Raw genomic sequence first — 13,212 nt, 5'->3', positions numbered from 1 at the left:
CCTAAGAGGCCAAACGGACTGCAACTTAAGAAAACACCAGCAATAAGAAAAATGCTGCAAAAGCACACATAATACAACGGAAATAGGAAAAACGAAAACAGAAATAGGAAAAAGCCTTTTACTTTACCGTAACCCTTTGATGATGGAGTTAGGCTTCAGGATCCTGTGTATGAAATTAAATCACGCTGAAGCCTCCACCTTAGATATAAGTACCAGTTTAGCTCACTGGTTAAAGCAGGTGATCCATATGACATAAGGTTAATGTAGAGGCCTGGATTTGAATTGCTGCAATGCATGACTTTCTCTCAGCTTGTCCTTACCTCCTGTCATCTAAAGCTGTGTGTCTGGTAGAAATTAGGAACTAAATGGAAAAAATGGAAGATAGAAACAAAATTTAAAATCTCACAGTAAAACATGAACAGGGCAGGTGCAAAACTGGAAACATGAAAAAGAAAACAGCGGAGCATGCAGCTATGAGGGAGGCTGTGACAAAGGAAGACTTCAAAAATAGGTGTGTTCCAATAGTCCATTTTGCTTGGAAGCCATAATAAGAGCTGTTCCAAATCTCTAAATTCATTAAGAAATGTTCGTCGTTGCTTGGAAAGATTGCTTCCTTTAACATATACACTTTACCATCCTTTTGAAAAGACAATAGAAAATGCTGTCCCATAACTCACCGCGACAGAACATACCATTCATGAAAACAATCAACATAATAAACAAAGTGTCACAGATCATGTAAATGTAAATATCAATAAACTGTCTTTTCCATGTCATAACCTGCTGATATATTTTGACTTTTTAAACAAACTGTTAAACGCACCTCTGAACTCTAAATGCCACATTGATGGAATAAAAACTACTTCTTGTTAAGTTGTTGCTGCATGAAGAACATAGATTTATTCAAATTTTATTTGTCACATACACAATCATACATAGTACGACATGCAGTGAAGTGCTTGTTGCTGTGCAATGCCCGACCATAAAAAACTAAACATAGACATAAAAGTAAATATAAACCTAAACTAGCAAGAATTACTGTTTGCGCACTGCTGTGAAAAATTAGTTTAGTTCTGTTAATTTCTGCTGTTTTTCAAGAAAATCTGATTGTTATTAAATAATACATTGGGAACGCCTCTAAATACTCAGTGTGAGGACTCAAACTTTATAAAACAAAATAAGTTATCTATTACTTTTTTATCATAAAACATCACAAGATTAGCGCCAGTATAGGAAACAAGCCACAAACATGGCTCAGAAATTGTTGTTACAACCAGTGTGTCACGGTATATTTAAGTCCTCTGTCTTCCTTTGTTCATTGTCAGGTCATCTGTTTATCCCACATCATAGTTCCTCAACTCTCTGTGAATGGTACTCATAGTCATTCGAGAATCTGTGTCTTTGATTAGCAGTCGTTGATCAATGGTCATAAGAATTTGCATACTAACAATCATGGAACTAACCCCCCAGCCCATTGTTCATTCAGTGGTGCTAGTTTCCTTTACTGTGCAAATGTACTGTTTACAAGATTGGGGAAACCTGCAGTCAACTGAGACTGAAGAAGTCAGGTCGATGAGTGACGAAATGTTTCTCCCACTGAAAACGCTACGTCTAGATGTAGGTAAGATGTATGAATAATTAAATTCAAATTCAAATTTTATTTGTCACACACACACAACCATACACAGTATGACATGGGGGTGAAATGCTTGTAGCTGTACAATGCCCGACCATTAAATGACAGAAAAAAAAGTTTTACAGTATTTACAATTTACAGGTTACTACAAAATTTACAAATGAACTTAGGAATTTACAGTAAAAAATGTGCAAATAGCAGAAAGAGATTATAAAGATTATAAATTATAGGAATTATAGGATTATAGGAAATGTGTGGTGGTTAGTCTGGTGATGTGATGTGTGTGAGAGTCCAGTCCTACACTTGGTTCAGGGCCCGAATAGCCTGGGGGAAGAAGCTCCTCCTCATTCTCTCTGTTTTGGCCTTAAGGGAGCGGAAGCGCTTCCCAGACCTCAACAGTGAGAAGAGTCCATTGTTGGGATGGGAGAGGTCCATCATAATCTTCCTAGCTTTGGACTTGCACTGCTTGGTGTAGATGGACAGTAGGTCAGGGAGCGCTGATTGAATGATGCGTTCGGCTGAGCGCACCACTCTTTGCAGATCTCGTCTGTCCTGCTTGGTGCTGTTCCCAAACCAGGTGCAAATGTTTGCTGTCAGGACGCTCTCGATGGTGCAGGAGTAGAAGTTCTTGAGCACCTTCAGTGGCACGCATCAAGACATTATTTTATTAATATTTTTTAAATGATAGCATCTGTTTATAAGATCGGGGAAACCTGCAGTCAGCTGGTTGACCTCTGATGACCTCTAGAAATTTTCTTGAATATCTTTAAAATGATAGCAGCACAAATGAAATTTATTGCAGCACAAACCAGCACAAACGTAGCACAAACATTTTATGCCACTTTTGTTGGATTTAAAGAAGGTGGGGGGGTGGCAACTTTACTCACATCTTATATTGGGAGTAATGGACAATCTGGTTATCAAAGGCAAGCACAAGAGACTGTTCCAGCTGTTATCTTTTGCGGCCAGGAAGAATATCCTGCTCCTCTGGGGCAGGCCAGCAATCCCAACTAAGAAATCCTGGCATAACATTGTTATGGACTGTATTCCCAATGAATATACAACTTGTATGCTCAACTCCACTTTGGACTCTTTCCACAGAACCTGGGACCCACATCTGAAATACGCTGGACCTGTACTGTCATCCTCGTTGTTGCGGGGCTTTCCCAAAATGAATTAATTTGTATTAATAACAGACAAGTAAAGGCTCTGAGTCCCATGGTAGTCAGGGGAGCAGGTGGAACAGACAGAAGGGAAGCTGAAAAAAAGTGAAGTGTACATGGGGATGAGTATGTATGGAGAAGATCAGATAAATATGGAGGAGCGAGATTATGAAGCGCTTTGAAAGTAGGAAGCAGGATCTTGAAATTGACACTGAGGTTTAATGGAAGCCAATGGAGCTGTTTAAGAACAGGTGTTATATGTTCATTAGTAATTCTCATTCATTTTATACACCTATATTGTTTTTACACATACGTCACTACTAAAGATATTTTCCTGTCGTGTTGATGGACTTTTGACTTGAATCTGACTACTCATCAAAACAGTTTGGACTTCTGTCAGTCACAACTTTAGATCGCTCACTTTCCTGACTACTGTTGATTACTGTTTTCAAGTTTTGTTCAAATATGTATACAATAGCAGATCAACCAACACACTGTCTAACAAAAATACATAACTGATGATCCCTAGATGATTTCTGATTTAAGACAACTCTTTGCACAGTAATACCTAGCACAATAGTACAAGGAAATTGGAAAACCATTCTCCGTAACCCCTGGTGATCGTTGTATGGGAAAATCCCAGTAAATCAACAGTCTCTGAAATCAACCCTCCTGAGATCAACAACCACGCCAAATTTAATAATCTTTTTTTCAGGTTCTCAGGTACATGTATAAATTCTCTGAGTTGCTGCTGATGAGAAAGACTGATTAGGTATTTAGATTACTGTGATAAGCAGTGGAACAGGCATACTTAATAAAATAGCTGTTGAATGTATGTATTGTGACTTCCCACTGGATGTCAGCTGGACATGCAGATCATGTATATATTGGGTATGGCAGTCCATGACCAGTTCTGGACATCTAATTAATGTCCAAACTAGGTCCACAATTTGGGCGTCCAACCATGACCCAACTTGGACATCAATATGGCGTTCACAGTTTGAACTTTGGTCTGGGTAATTTTTTAGACGTCTATGACATGTGCAGGAAATGTACAGATTAATAAGATATTATTCACAAATATCAACATGATGAAATGACTGACTGAATAATAATGTTTTGACAAATGTGAAGAAGACTTTGATTATTGTGTCTTTTGTTTTCAAAAACGCTCCGATTTTTTTGAGAACTCCATTAAAAGTGGTGAGAATGACCTTTCTGCTGTGACATTTCCACCAGGTCAGTTGAGAAAAACTGAAATTACATGTTATTACACTATCTGTATTTAGACAAATTAACGATATTTATATTTGATGAATCCAAAAGTAGATTTTAGTATCCTGAACAAAACATTTTGGATGTTGGCAAAAAAGTTTCAAACTATGGGCATGGCTGTGCAGTAAGCTGCAGTACCAGCAGAGGGAGAGATTTTATTTCAATCAATATTATATTTCAAGTCAAGCAGCCTTCCTTTTTTAAGTTTTATCATTATGTTGGTACAACAGCTGTTGCTGGGAATTTCTTCAAATTTGGCTTTAACGGTCAATTTGATGTCCAGTGGGCAGTGTCACTGTGATCTGTTCCATTCTTTCTCAAGAAAGAATTACAGTCTACGTGAAGCAAATGCACAAATATATTGACATTCAGCAGGTTCACATTGCCTTTACAGTGAAACCACAAAATTCAGAGAAGCCTTCTCGCTGGCATGCCCCTGAATGATCCTCTTGGGTGCTGTCATTTGATAGTCAGGTAAATGAAAGCTTTGAATGTCATGTTCTGGTACTGGGTATTTAGTGTCATGTGTGCATTTATGTATTGTTCATCAACATTAAAAATTTTCCTTTCTCAAGCAAAACTTCCCAGACAACAAAGACAGCAGTAAAACAGGCTGGCCCAATGGTAAAAGGCATCATATATAAACTCACAGGTTCTGTCTGCAAACATACACAGGGGGACATTTCTCTCAGTCAACAGTCAATCAGGTTGATCAACGTGGTAAGGAAGAATTCTCTTCATTATTTTAATTGTTATCACTTTGTTTTGTTGTATTATGTAAAAAGGATCAATTTTATTTACTGACAACTGGTTTTCTTTTTTTCTTAAATTGGCATCTTCATTGTAGGGTTGTTGAAAATTATTTGGGCAAAAAGCATAATTGAAAATGAGAAGTTTTTAATGAATTTCAAAAGTTCTGCAGTTCATCTGGGGAATTTTAGCATTAATTATTAGCGATGTTGACTCTTGGTAGTGGAGAGTTTTGAAGAACATATGATAATTAAAACAAACAATGATTCCTCCACAGAAAGTGCTGACATGAAGCTTGGGTTGCTTGTCGTGGTGGCTGTGGCAGTTGTGCTGCCCAGCTTTTCTGAGAGCAGGATTGTCTCCAAATGTGAGCTCAAAGACAAGCTCGGGAAAATGATCAATCTGCCCAGAAACTCAAAGGAAAAAATCTTGGCAATAGGTGAGCTTAAATGCATTTGTTGTGTTCAACTTTTATGACCTCCAAACGCACATCCCTTGGGCACTGATTAAAATCAGTGGTAAAGCTGAAATGTCCAAAAGTATAATTCTGATGTATTGAAGTTCACTGCTATTTTATGATTCTTCTCTACCAGAGGAAAATACTAACCCCCTTTTAGATATCTTTAGATAAAATAAAAATAGATAGACTATGTCAAAGAATGTCTACTTTAAAGAATTGTCTAAAAAACTCCCCCAAAAAACTCCTTGTAAAACATCAACTTAGGGGTATTTTTTTGTCTCCTTTAGTTTACACTTGGCTTCTGTGAAGTAGCACTGCAACACCTGGACTAATTTCTCTATTCATTTGCTGATAAAACTGATGTACAATGTGCTATTTTTGATTGTATTACAGTAGCCACTAAAATAAAACTAAAAGCACACATATTATGGAAGGTAAAAGAAAACAGCAACAACAACTCTTACTGTGTATCATATTTTGTTCTTTTTTTGTCTTTCTTCCCTGTTTGGTCTCTTTGTGTACATGACTGATTTGCTGCAGTTATCTGTGACGTGAAACGGAGGTCTGATCTGAACACCGCTTTGGTCACATTATTTGGAAAGTGCACTAACACTACTACTAGCCCAACTAGTACTAACTCCACCATCAGCTCAGTGAACACAACCCTTGAGTCAAACAGCACAAGTAGCAGTGAGGAAGACAGCAGTGAGGAGGAGAGCAGGCAAATTAACGGAGGAGTGGAAGACAGCAGGGAGGAGGAAAATTTGACGCCTTTGTCCCTCAGCCTTTACGGGCTCTTCCAGCTGTCTGAAGGGAAGTTCTGTGATTCAGGGTATTGCCCATCTGAAAATTTGTGTAATACCTCCTGCACAGGTGAGGTCCTACACCAAAAGCAAACACAGATTTACTAGGTAAGTTTTGATTTTTATTTTGCGTATTAAAAATAGTTTCTTTTTTCTTGCAGCCTTTAACGACGAGGACATAACTGATGATATTGCTTGTGTTATCCAGACTGGATACTGGAAGTAAGTTTCTGGAGAGCAAAACAGACATAGGTCAGATAAATAATCAAACCTTTGAATAAATATGAGATGACTGAGCGATACATCAGCTAACTGATCAATTTAGATATGCGAAACAACAGTTGACAAATGACAGGAAAATCTTATCGACCTTTTGCATCACAGCTTCAGTGCTCAGTGGCCTTCTGTCTTTAGCTTTACTCTGATGTTTGAACATCATTGTTTCAAAATATTTGATCTAATTTGGTGCTTTCATGATGGTGGTGGAGACCACTGTTTGACATTCTGGTTAGGATTTCTGAGGGGGATCAGGATACTTTCTGTGTATGAAGGTACATCAAAGTGAAGATTCCTTCTCATATTTAAGTGTTACATTCAAAAGCTACACATGTGTGCCAGTTTAGCTCCCTGCGTAGAACAGGTGATCATTATGTCATAAGGTTCATGCAGAGGCCTGGGTTTAAATCTGCCACAAGGTCAATTATGGCATGTCTCCCAGCTATCCCTTCTTCTTATCAATGTTCAGAAAGTGTACTTAAAAAGAAATATACATATAAATGGGTGTATGGAATAAAACACTAAGTTAATCCAAAGAAAACTACAACAGAGAAATACAAAAAAATTTGTGTTGCCTAATAACTGCCTTTTGCTCTAATCAAACAGGGAGATTGAGATGACAGCCTCAGAGTCATGTCGTCACAACTGGAATTGCTTCAAAGAATGTAAATGAATGGCTGCGAGATCACAGTTTATACGTGCAGGATCACAACTATTTATTCTTCAGAACCATCTCCTGTTAGCTGTGATCAAGAAACTGCATGCTCGATTACCTACTATATGTTACGAAGCACTATTTTCTTTCTTTGGTGGGGGAATCTTTCAATAAATATTACTTTGCAGCATGAATGTATATACCCATAGTAAAACCAAAGCTCACACTCTGCTGCTCTTCTTATCACATAACATGAAGAGCTGTGTGGGAAACAGAACCCACCATAAATGATTCCCATATGAAATAAAAAAAAAAACAGAATAATCTAAGATATTTAAAAACCTACTTGTGAGCCTTATTTTTGATCAAATTGTAATACTTGCCCTCAACACAAAAATTAAGGGCTAGGTAGGTTATGATAGCTATTTTCCTTTAATAAATTAAATTTACATTTAAAATCTGTATGTTGTATTTAATTTGGTTGTTTTTATTTAGTTAGTTTTTCAATATGTAGTGTGACAAATATGCAAAAGGGGAAAAAAGAGAAATCAGCTACTGGAGAACAGTTAACGGGGAAATTTGGATACATAAATAGATTATTTGTAACAAAAACACTTAACTGTAAATGCACTTGAACAGGGGGCAAACAATGTTTTTACAGGGAAGAGGAAATATTTGTACTGTAAACAATTCAGTCATGTGTAACAACATCTATTTAACAGGAAAGAAATATTTATGCTGGAAACAACTGTTTTAAAATCTAAGAGACCATTACATCAATGCTCGACCCCCCCCCTCCAGCAGATCCAAGTACTTGCATAAGGAAATTATGATGTAATTACTGATGCAAATTGAGCCCAGTGTCACAACCAAAAACTGGATCAGATTAAAACATACCATTTGTACTGCCTGTCTTGACTCTACATGGACATCTTCAACTTTCTGCACATCTTTCTTGCTAAAGAATTGTATATTTTTATTTTAATAGTAAAATAAATCTGTACTATATTACCAAACAAAATTTACTATTAGCTGAAAATGACAAGTGGTGGAGGAAATTTTAAACCTTTCTAAGAGAGATAAGATAAACCTTTATTAGTCCCACACTAATAAAAAACATTTTTGGTCATGGCAGAAAGTACAAGTTTAAGAGCAGTAAAAGTTGAGAAAAACACAATGGAATAGGATAAGATAAAATAGAATAACATACTGTATAACATAAAAGACATTGAAAATAGCTCAGTATAGACAAAACTGTATTACTGGATAACTGTGCCTAAAATATTAAATATAAAAATAATAATTCTCCATAAAAATGTTCCCCATCTGCAGTAGATGGATTACTTACTGAATGTGGCCAAACTTGAGCTTGTTTTATATAGTTTATATTCTATTTTATGTCCAGCATTATAATTTATAAATCATATGTTTGTGGCTGTCCTGTAAGTACAACATAAGAATGAAAAAAGGCCCTGGGCTAGACCCAGGACTCTCTGGAGCAATTATATCTCTCAGCTGGACTGGGAACGCCATGTGTTCCTCTGGATAAGCTGGAGGAGCTTCACCTCTTTTTAAAAAAAAACATTGAAAGGAACATTCTCTGGCCTGTCTCTCTGATGACGTACATTTTTTGTAGATAATTTTCAAATTAAGAATAGTGAAGCATTTAAAATTTACAATACAAAATTTTTAGAATGACACCATCACATGAACTTACAGTGCATCGGAAAAGTACTTACATCATTTGATTTGTTCCGCATTTTGTCATGTTACAGCCTTATTCCAAAATGCACTGAATGAATTTTTCACCATTTTATTATTCTACACAGAATCCCTTTTTTGAAAATTCTGACTTAAAGTAACTTAATGTTGTTGTGTTTGTCAGATTGGCTTACATTGATGGTATTTTTTTTTATAGAGAAGCTATAGAATAAAAAGACAATTGAGAATAGTATGATATCCATGACACACACCAATATAATGATGGGTGCAGCATACTTGAAGCCTATCCAAGCTGTCCTGAATACAAGTGGTGTGGTACACAAAGGGCAGTACCAGTCTTGTTTAAAAGACATTTCACAATGCACAATAACTTGAGCAATAGATCATGAATAGATCCACTATTTCACTGACTTTCACTTTCTGGAAATATTAAACAGATTAAAATGAAAAAGTAGTTCCTGAGTCACTCTGTGTGGGATGAAATCATATAAAAATTCATTCCTGGAGCAAACAGACCCATTTGTATTTTTGTACTTTTTACTGAAAGCATATTGATTTCCTCTCCTGATATTTAGACTGTAGTATTGATATTTTAACTTTTGCCTATTTTACTTTTACTGAATCAGTACTGAGTCCTTATTGGGGTCTGACAAATGCACATCAGTCAGGATTAAATACCAGCACATGGTTCTAATCAATCAACACCTGTACCAAAATATTGTAACCCCTAGCGTGTGTTAAAAATCAGCCCATACATATCAAAATAGCTGACCCCAATATCTATAAAATTATAAAAGGAAATACAAAACTATCTGGGAAAAAAGACTAAAGCTTTTCTGAGAGCCGGATCGTCTCCAAATGCGAGCTCCAAGACAAGCTTGGGAAAGTGATACGTCTGCCCAGGACACTCTTGGCTATAAGTAAGTCCAATGACTTAAATCCATGACAAAAGTCTGTACCTTAGCTGTAGACTAGAATACCACTGGGGTATTTAAGCCTAATGCTGTTTTTTGATTCTTCTGTATTAGAAGAAAATATTAACTTTTATAAATCTGATAGCTTCAGTTATCAGTTCAAAGGCAGCAGTAAGAGCACAGAGAGAGAGAGAGAGCCTAGACCAGTTTGTCTATTCATTTATAAATAAATCTGACATCCAATGAAATATATTTCATGTGGCCCCCATGACTGAAAAAAGTAACCACTAAAGTAAAACTAAAAGCACATACATTTGAAAGAAAACAGAAAGAAAATAGCAACTCTTACTGGCTATCACCTTTATAATTGCATTTTTTTTCTCCTTTGTTTGCTTTTACTTCTTTGCATGTGTGACTTGTTTGCCACAGTTGTCTGTGAAGTGGACAGGATCTCTCATCTGAACACCAGCTTGGTCAATGTGCTTGGCAAGCGCACAACTACCACACTAAAGCCAACAACCCCCTCCACAACAGCAGTCACCTTAACGACCACTGGAGCGACGACACTGACAAGCACCAACTCAGCAACCACTGACCTGACTGCTACTACTACTACTACTTCTACTGCTATTACTACTACTACTACTGTCATGACTACTAGCCCTGCGATTACTAACTCCACCATCAGCTCAGTGAACACAACCCTTGTGTCAAACAGCACAAGTGGCATGAACAGAAGAAAGCGACATGCTCACTCGAGCAGTGAGGAGGAGATCGGGCAAATTGGCGGAGGAGTGGAAGACAGCAGTGAGGAGGAAAACTTGAAGCCTTCGTCCCTCGGCCTTTACGGGCTCTTCCAGCTGCCTGACAACATTTTCTGTAATTCGGGGCTTCGTCCATCCAGAAATGTTTGCCGCACCTCCTGCAACTGTGAGTTCTTGCACCCACAGCGGGTTAATTTATTATGTTTTGTTTTTTTGTTTTTTTTATTTTGCATATTAAAAATTGTTTCTTTTTTCCTCGCAGCCTTCACTGACAATAACATAACTGACGATATTGCTTGTTTCATCAACACTGGTTACTGGAGGTAAGTTTCTGGACAGCATAATACATATAGGTCAAATAAATAATCAAACCTTTGAATAAATATCACATGCCTGTGATGAATTATTTGACTAATTTATTTGCAGTATATATACTGTACAACAATTGACAAATTAAAGAAAAATCCGATATAAACTGATTTAGCAAGCTGTGACATTAATACAGCTTCAGCACTCCCTTGCATGTCTCTGGAACTTTAATGTAAGGACTGAACACCATTGTTAAGAAATCACTGTCTGAGATGCTGGTTAGGATTTCTGAAGGGGATCCACCTCATATATAGATGCAATAATCAAACATTACAAATGTGTACAGCTTAGCTCACTCAGTAAAGCATGTGATCAATATGCCATAAGGTTAATGCTGAGGCCTGGGTTTGAATCTGTCCCCAAAATCAGTCATTGCATATCTTCCAACAACTGTCAAAAAAGTGCATTCTTTATATTAAAAAGAAGCAGATACACAAAAAGCTTAAGTGAAGACACTGAATATAACAACAATAATACAACATATGGTGTTGCCTAATAATTACCTTTTGTTTTAATCCAACAGGAACATTGTGAGGAGAGCCTCTCACTCATGTCGTCACAACATGAATTTCTTAAGAGAATGTAAATAAGTGGATGTGGAATCACAGTTTTTCCCTGCAGAATCACAAAAAATTCTTCACAGTTTCCATCTCCAGTGATCTGTGATTAAGGAACCGCATGCTCCATTATCTACTTTACCTTATGAAGCACTATTTTCTTTCTTTGGTGGAGGAATCTTTCAATAAACATTACTTTGCAGCATATATACAGTGGTGTGAAACGTGTTTGCTTCCTTCCTATTTTCTGTTTTTTGTATGTTTGTCACACTTAAATGTTTCAGATCATCAAACAAATTTTACTATTAGACAAACTAAACACAAAATTAATGTTTTTTAATGAAGATGTTTATTATTAAGGGGAAAAAATCCAAACCTAAATGGCCTTCTGTGAAAAAGTGATTGCCCCCTAAACCTAATAATTGGTTGGGCCACCCTTAGGAGCAACAATTACAATCAACTAATCAAGCTTAAGAGGTTAATATTGTTTTTCTGAAGTCACGCAGAGGTGGACTTGCTGGTGTGTTTTGGATCATCGTAGTGCTACAGAACCCAAATGTGCTTCAGCTTGAAGTCACAAACAGATAGTCAGACATTCTCCATCAGATTTTTTTTTGGCAGACAGCAGAATTCATGGTTCCATTTGCTACAGCAAGTATTCTAGGTCTCTGACATAGAGGCCAGGGAAGCAGAAGAACATCATATCAAAAAGTGCTAATCCCTGCTGGACATTTTTCAAAGCTGGGAGGGTGCTTATAGAATGCTACAGGTGATCCAGGAAAGAAGGACAACCAATAAGACTGAATAAGCAAAAACTCTGGTGATTCTTTATGTGTCAAGATTATTGGAGCAGCTGAGCTGTGTTACTTTCACTACCTAATATCTATGGGGCTTTGAAACCCCAAAACACATTAGTCTAAAAATTGGTCCAACTAAGAATCTGGTCCCTTGGCACAAGCAGAGCAATACAGAGTACACTGCTGCAAAAATTGTGGGGGAAACAAAGAAATGTCACTGTATACAGTCAGTTCTAGTGACAAGTATATCTAATGTTGACACTCACAGCAGGTTTTGTGTTATTTTCTCATTTTGCATCAGTTTTTAGCCTCACATCTGACTGACTTCTCTTTTTTTGGAACTCAGCAACATTTTTCCACATTTAGCTCAAAACCTTACAAAAACATGTTTTTTTAGTCATTTTTCACAACATTTACTAAAATATTTATAACTTTTTATGTTTAAAACACAACTGCTAACATAGCTGTGTTGCTAGGGATCACGTAGCATTATATACCATCTAGTCCAACTTCAGTAACCCTACAAAAGTCACTGCTGTCTAGTTTTCTGTTTTCAGAAATGTTACAGGCATAGCCCTTTAATGGTGAAGCCCTATGGGGAAAGTATTACAGGGTGTGGAAGGATGTGGGGGATGGTCCCTGGGTGTGTGAGTAGGGAAGAGAGGAAAGACAGGGGATCACGAGCAGCTACGGTAGAAACGAAAAGAGAAAAGCATTAAAAGTGTACATAATAACTCCGTGTACCACATAAAATCCGTTCAAAGTCAGTAAGTACAACCAGAATTCATACATAAGGTGCACTGTCAATTTTTGAAAAAATAAAAGGATTTTAAATGTGCCTTATAGTCTGAAAAATACAGTAATCTGCACATTTCAACTTTTTTCTCAAACCAGACTTATGACTTTTTTCTCAAAGTAATTACAACTTTAATTTCAAATTTCAAAGTGATCAACATTTTTTTAATTTGGCTCGAATACTCCTTCATATACAACACATTCAGTGAAACAGGGTGTCAGAAAAAAGGCAGTGATTAATACAGTCACTGCTGGCAACACAGATATCTAAGTTTC

General features: G+C 36.9%; 1 protein-coding gene across 1 annotated transcript; it reads left to right on the top strand.

The window, feature by feature from the left end:
• The first annotated feature begins 5,106 nt into the window (after positions 1 to 5,106).
• Positions 5,107 to 11,545, top strand: LOC146659491 (uncharacterized). Its single transcript, XM_085423595.1, has 5 exons — positions 5,107 to 5,175; positions 9,585 to 9,660; positions 10,084 to 10,584; positions 10,681 to 10,741; positions 11,311 to 11,545. Exons 1-5 carry the CDS (start codon positions 5,113 to 5,115, stop codon positions 11,375 to 11,377), a joined length of 768 nt encoding a protein of 255 aa, XP_085279721.1. The 5' UTR covers positions 5,107 to 5,112; the 3' UTR covers positions 11,378 to 11,545.
• Positions 11,546 to 13,212: the final 1,667 nt, after the last annotated feature.

Source organism: Rhamphochromis longiceps, linkage group LG11, assembly GCF_057381845.1.
Source record: "Rhamphochromis longiceps isolate RC_006_pf linkage group LG11, R_longiceps_female_GT1.1, whole genome shotgun sequence".
Lineage (NCBI taxonomy): Eukaryota > Metazoa > Chordata > Actinopteri > Cichliformes > Cichlidae > Rhamphochromis > Rhamphochromis longiceps.
The sequence above is the reverse complement of the archived record's forward strand: the minus strand, read 5'-3'. Positions and strand labels throughout refer to the sequence as shown.

What these genes read in the sequence shown, in the direction of transcription:
- LOC146659491 (XM_085423595.1), top strand. Translation starts at nt 5,113, where the DNA reads ATGAAGCTTGGGTTGCTTGTCGTGGTGGCTGTGGCAGTTGTGCTGCCC. An exon ending in CAGGACACTCTTGGCTATAA is followed by an intron (nt 9,661 to 10,083) that starts GTAAGTCCAATG and finishes TGTTTGCCACAG; the next exon opens with TTGTCTGTGAAGTGGACAGG. An exon ending in ATCAACACTGGTTACTGGAG is followed by an intron (nt 10,742 to 11,310) that starts GTAAGTTTCTGG and finishes TTAATCCAACAG; the next exon opens with GAACATTGTGAGGAGAGCCT.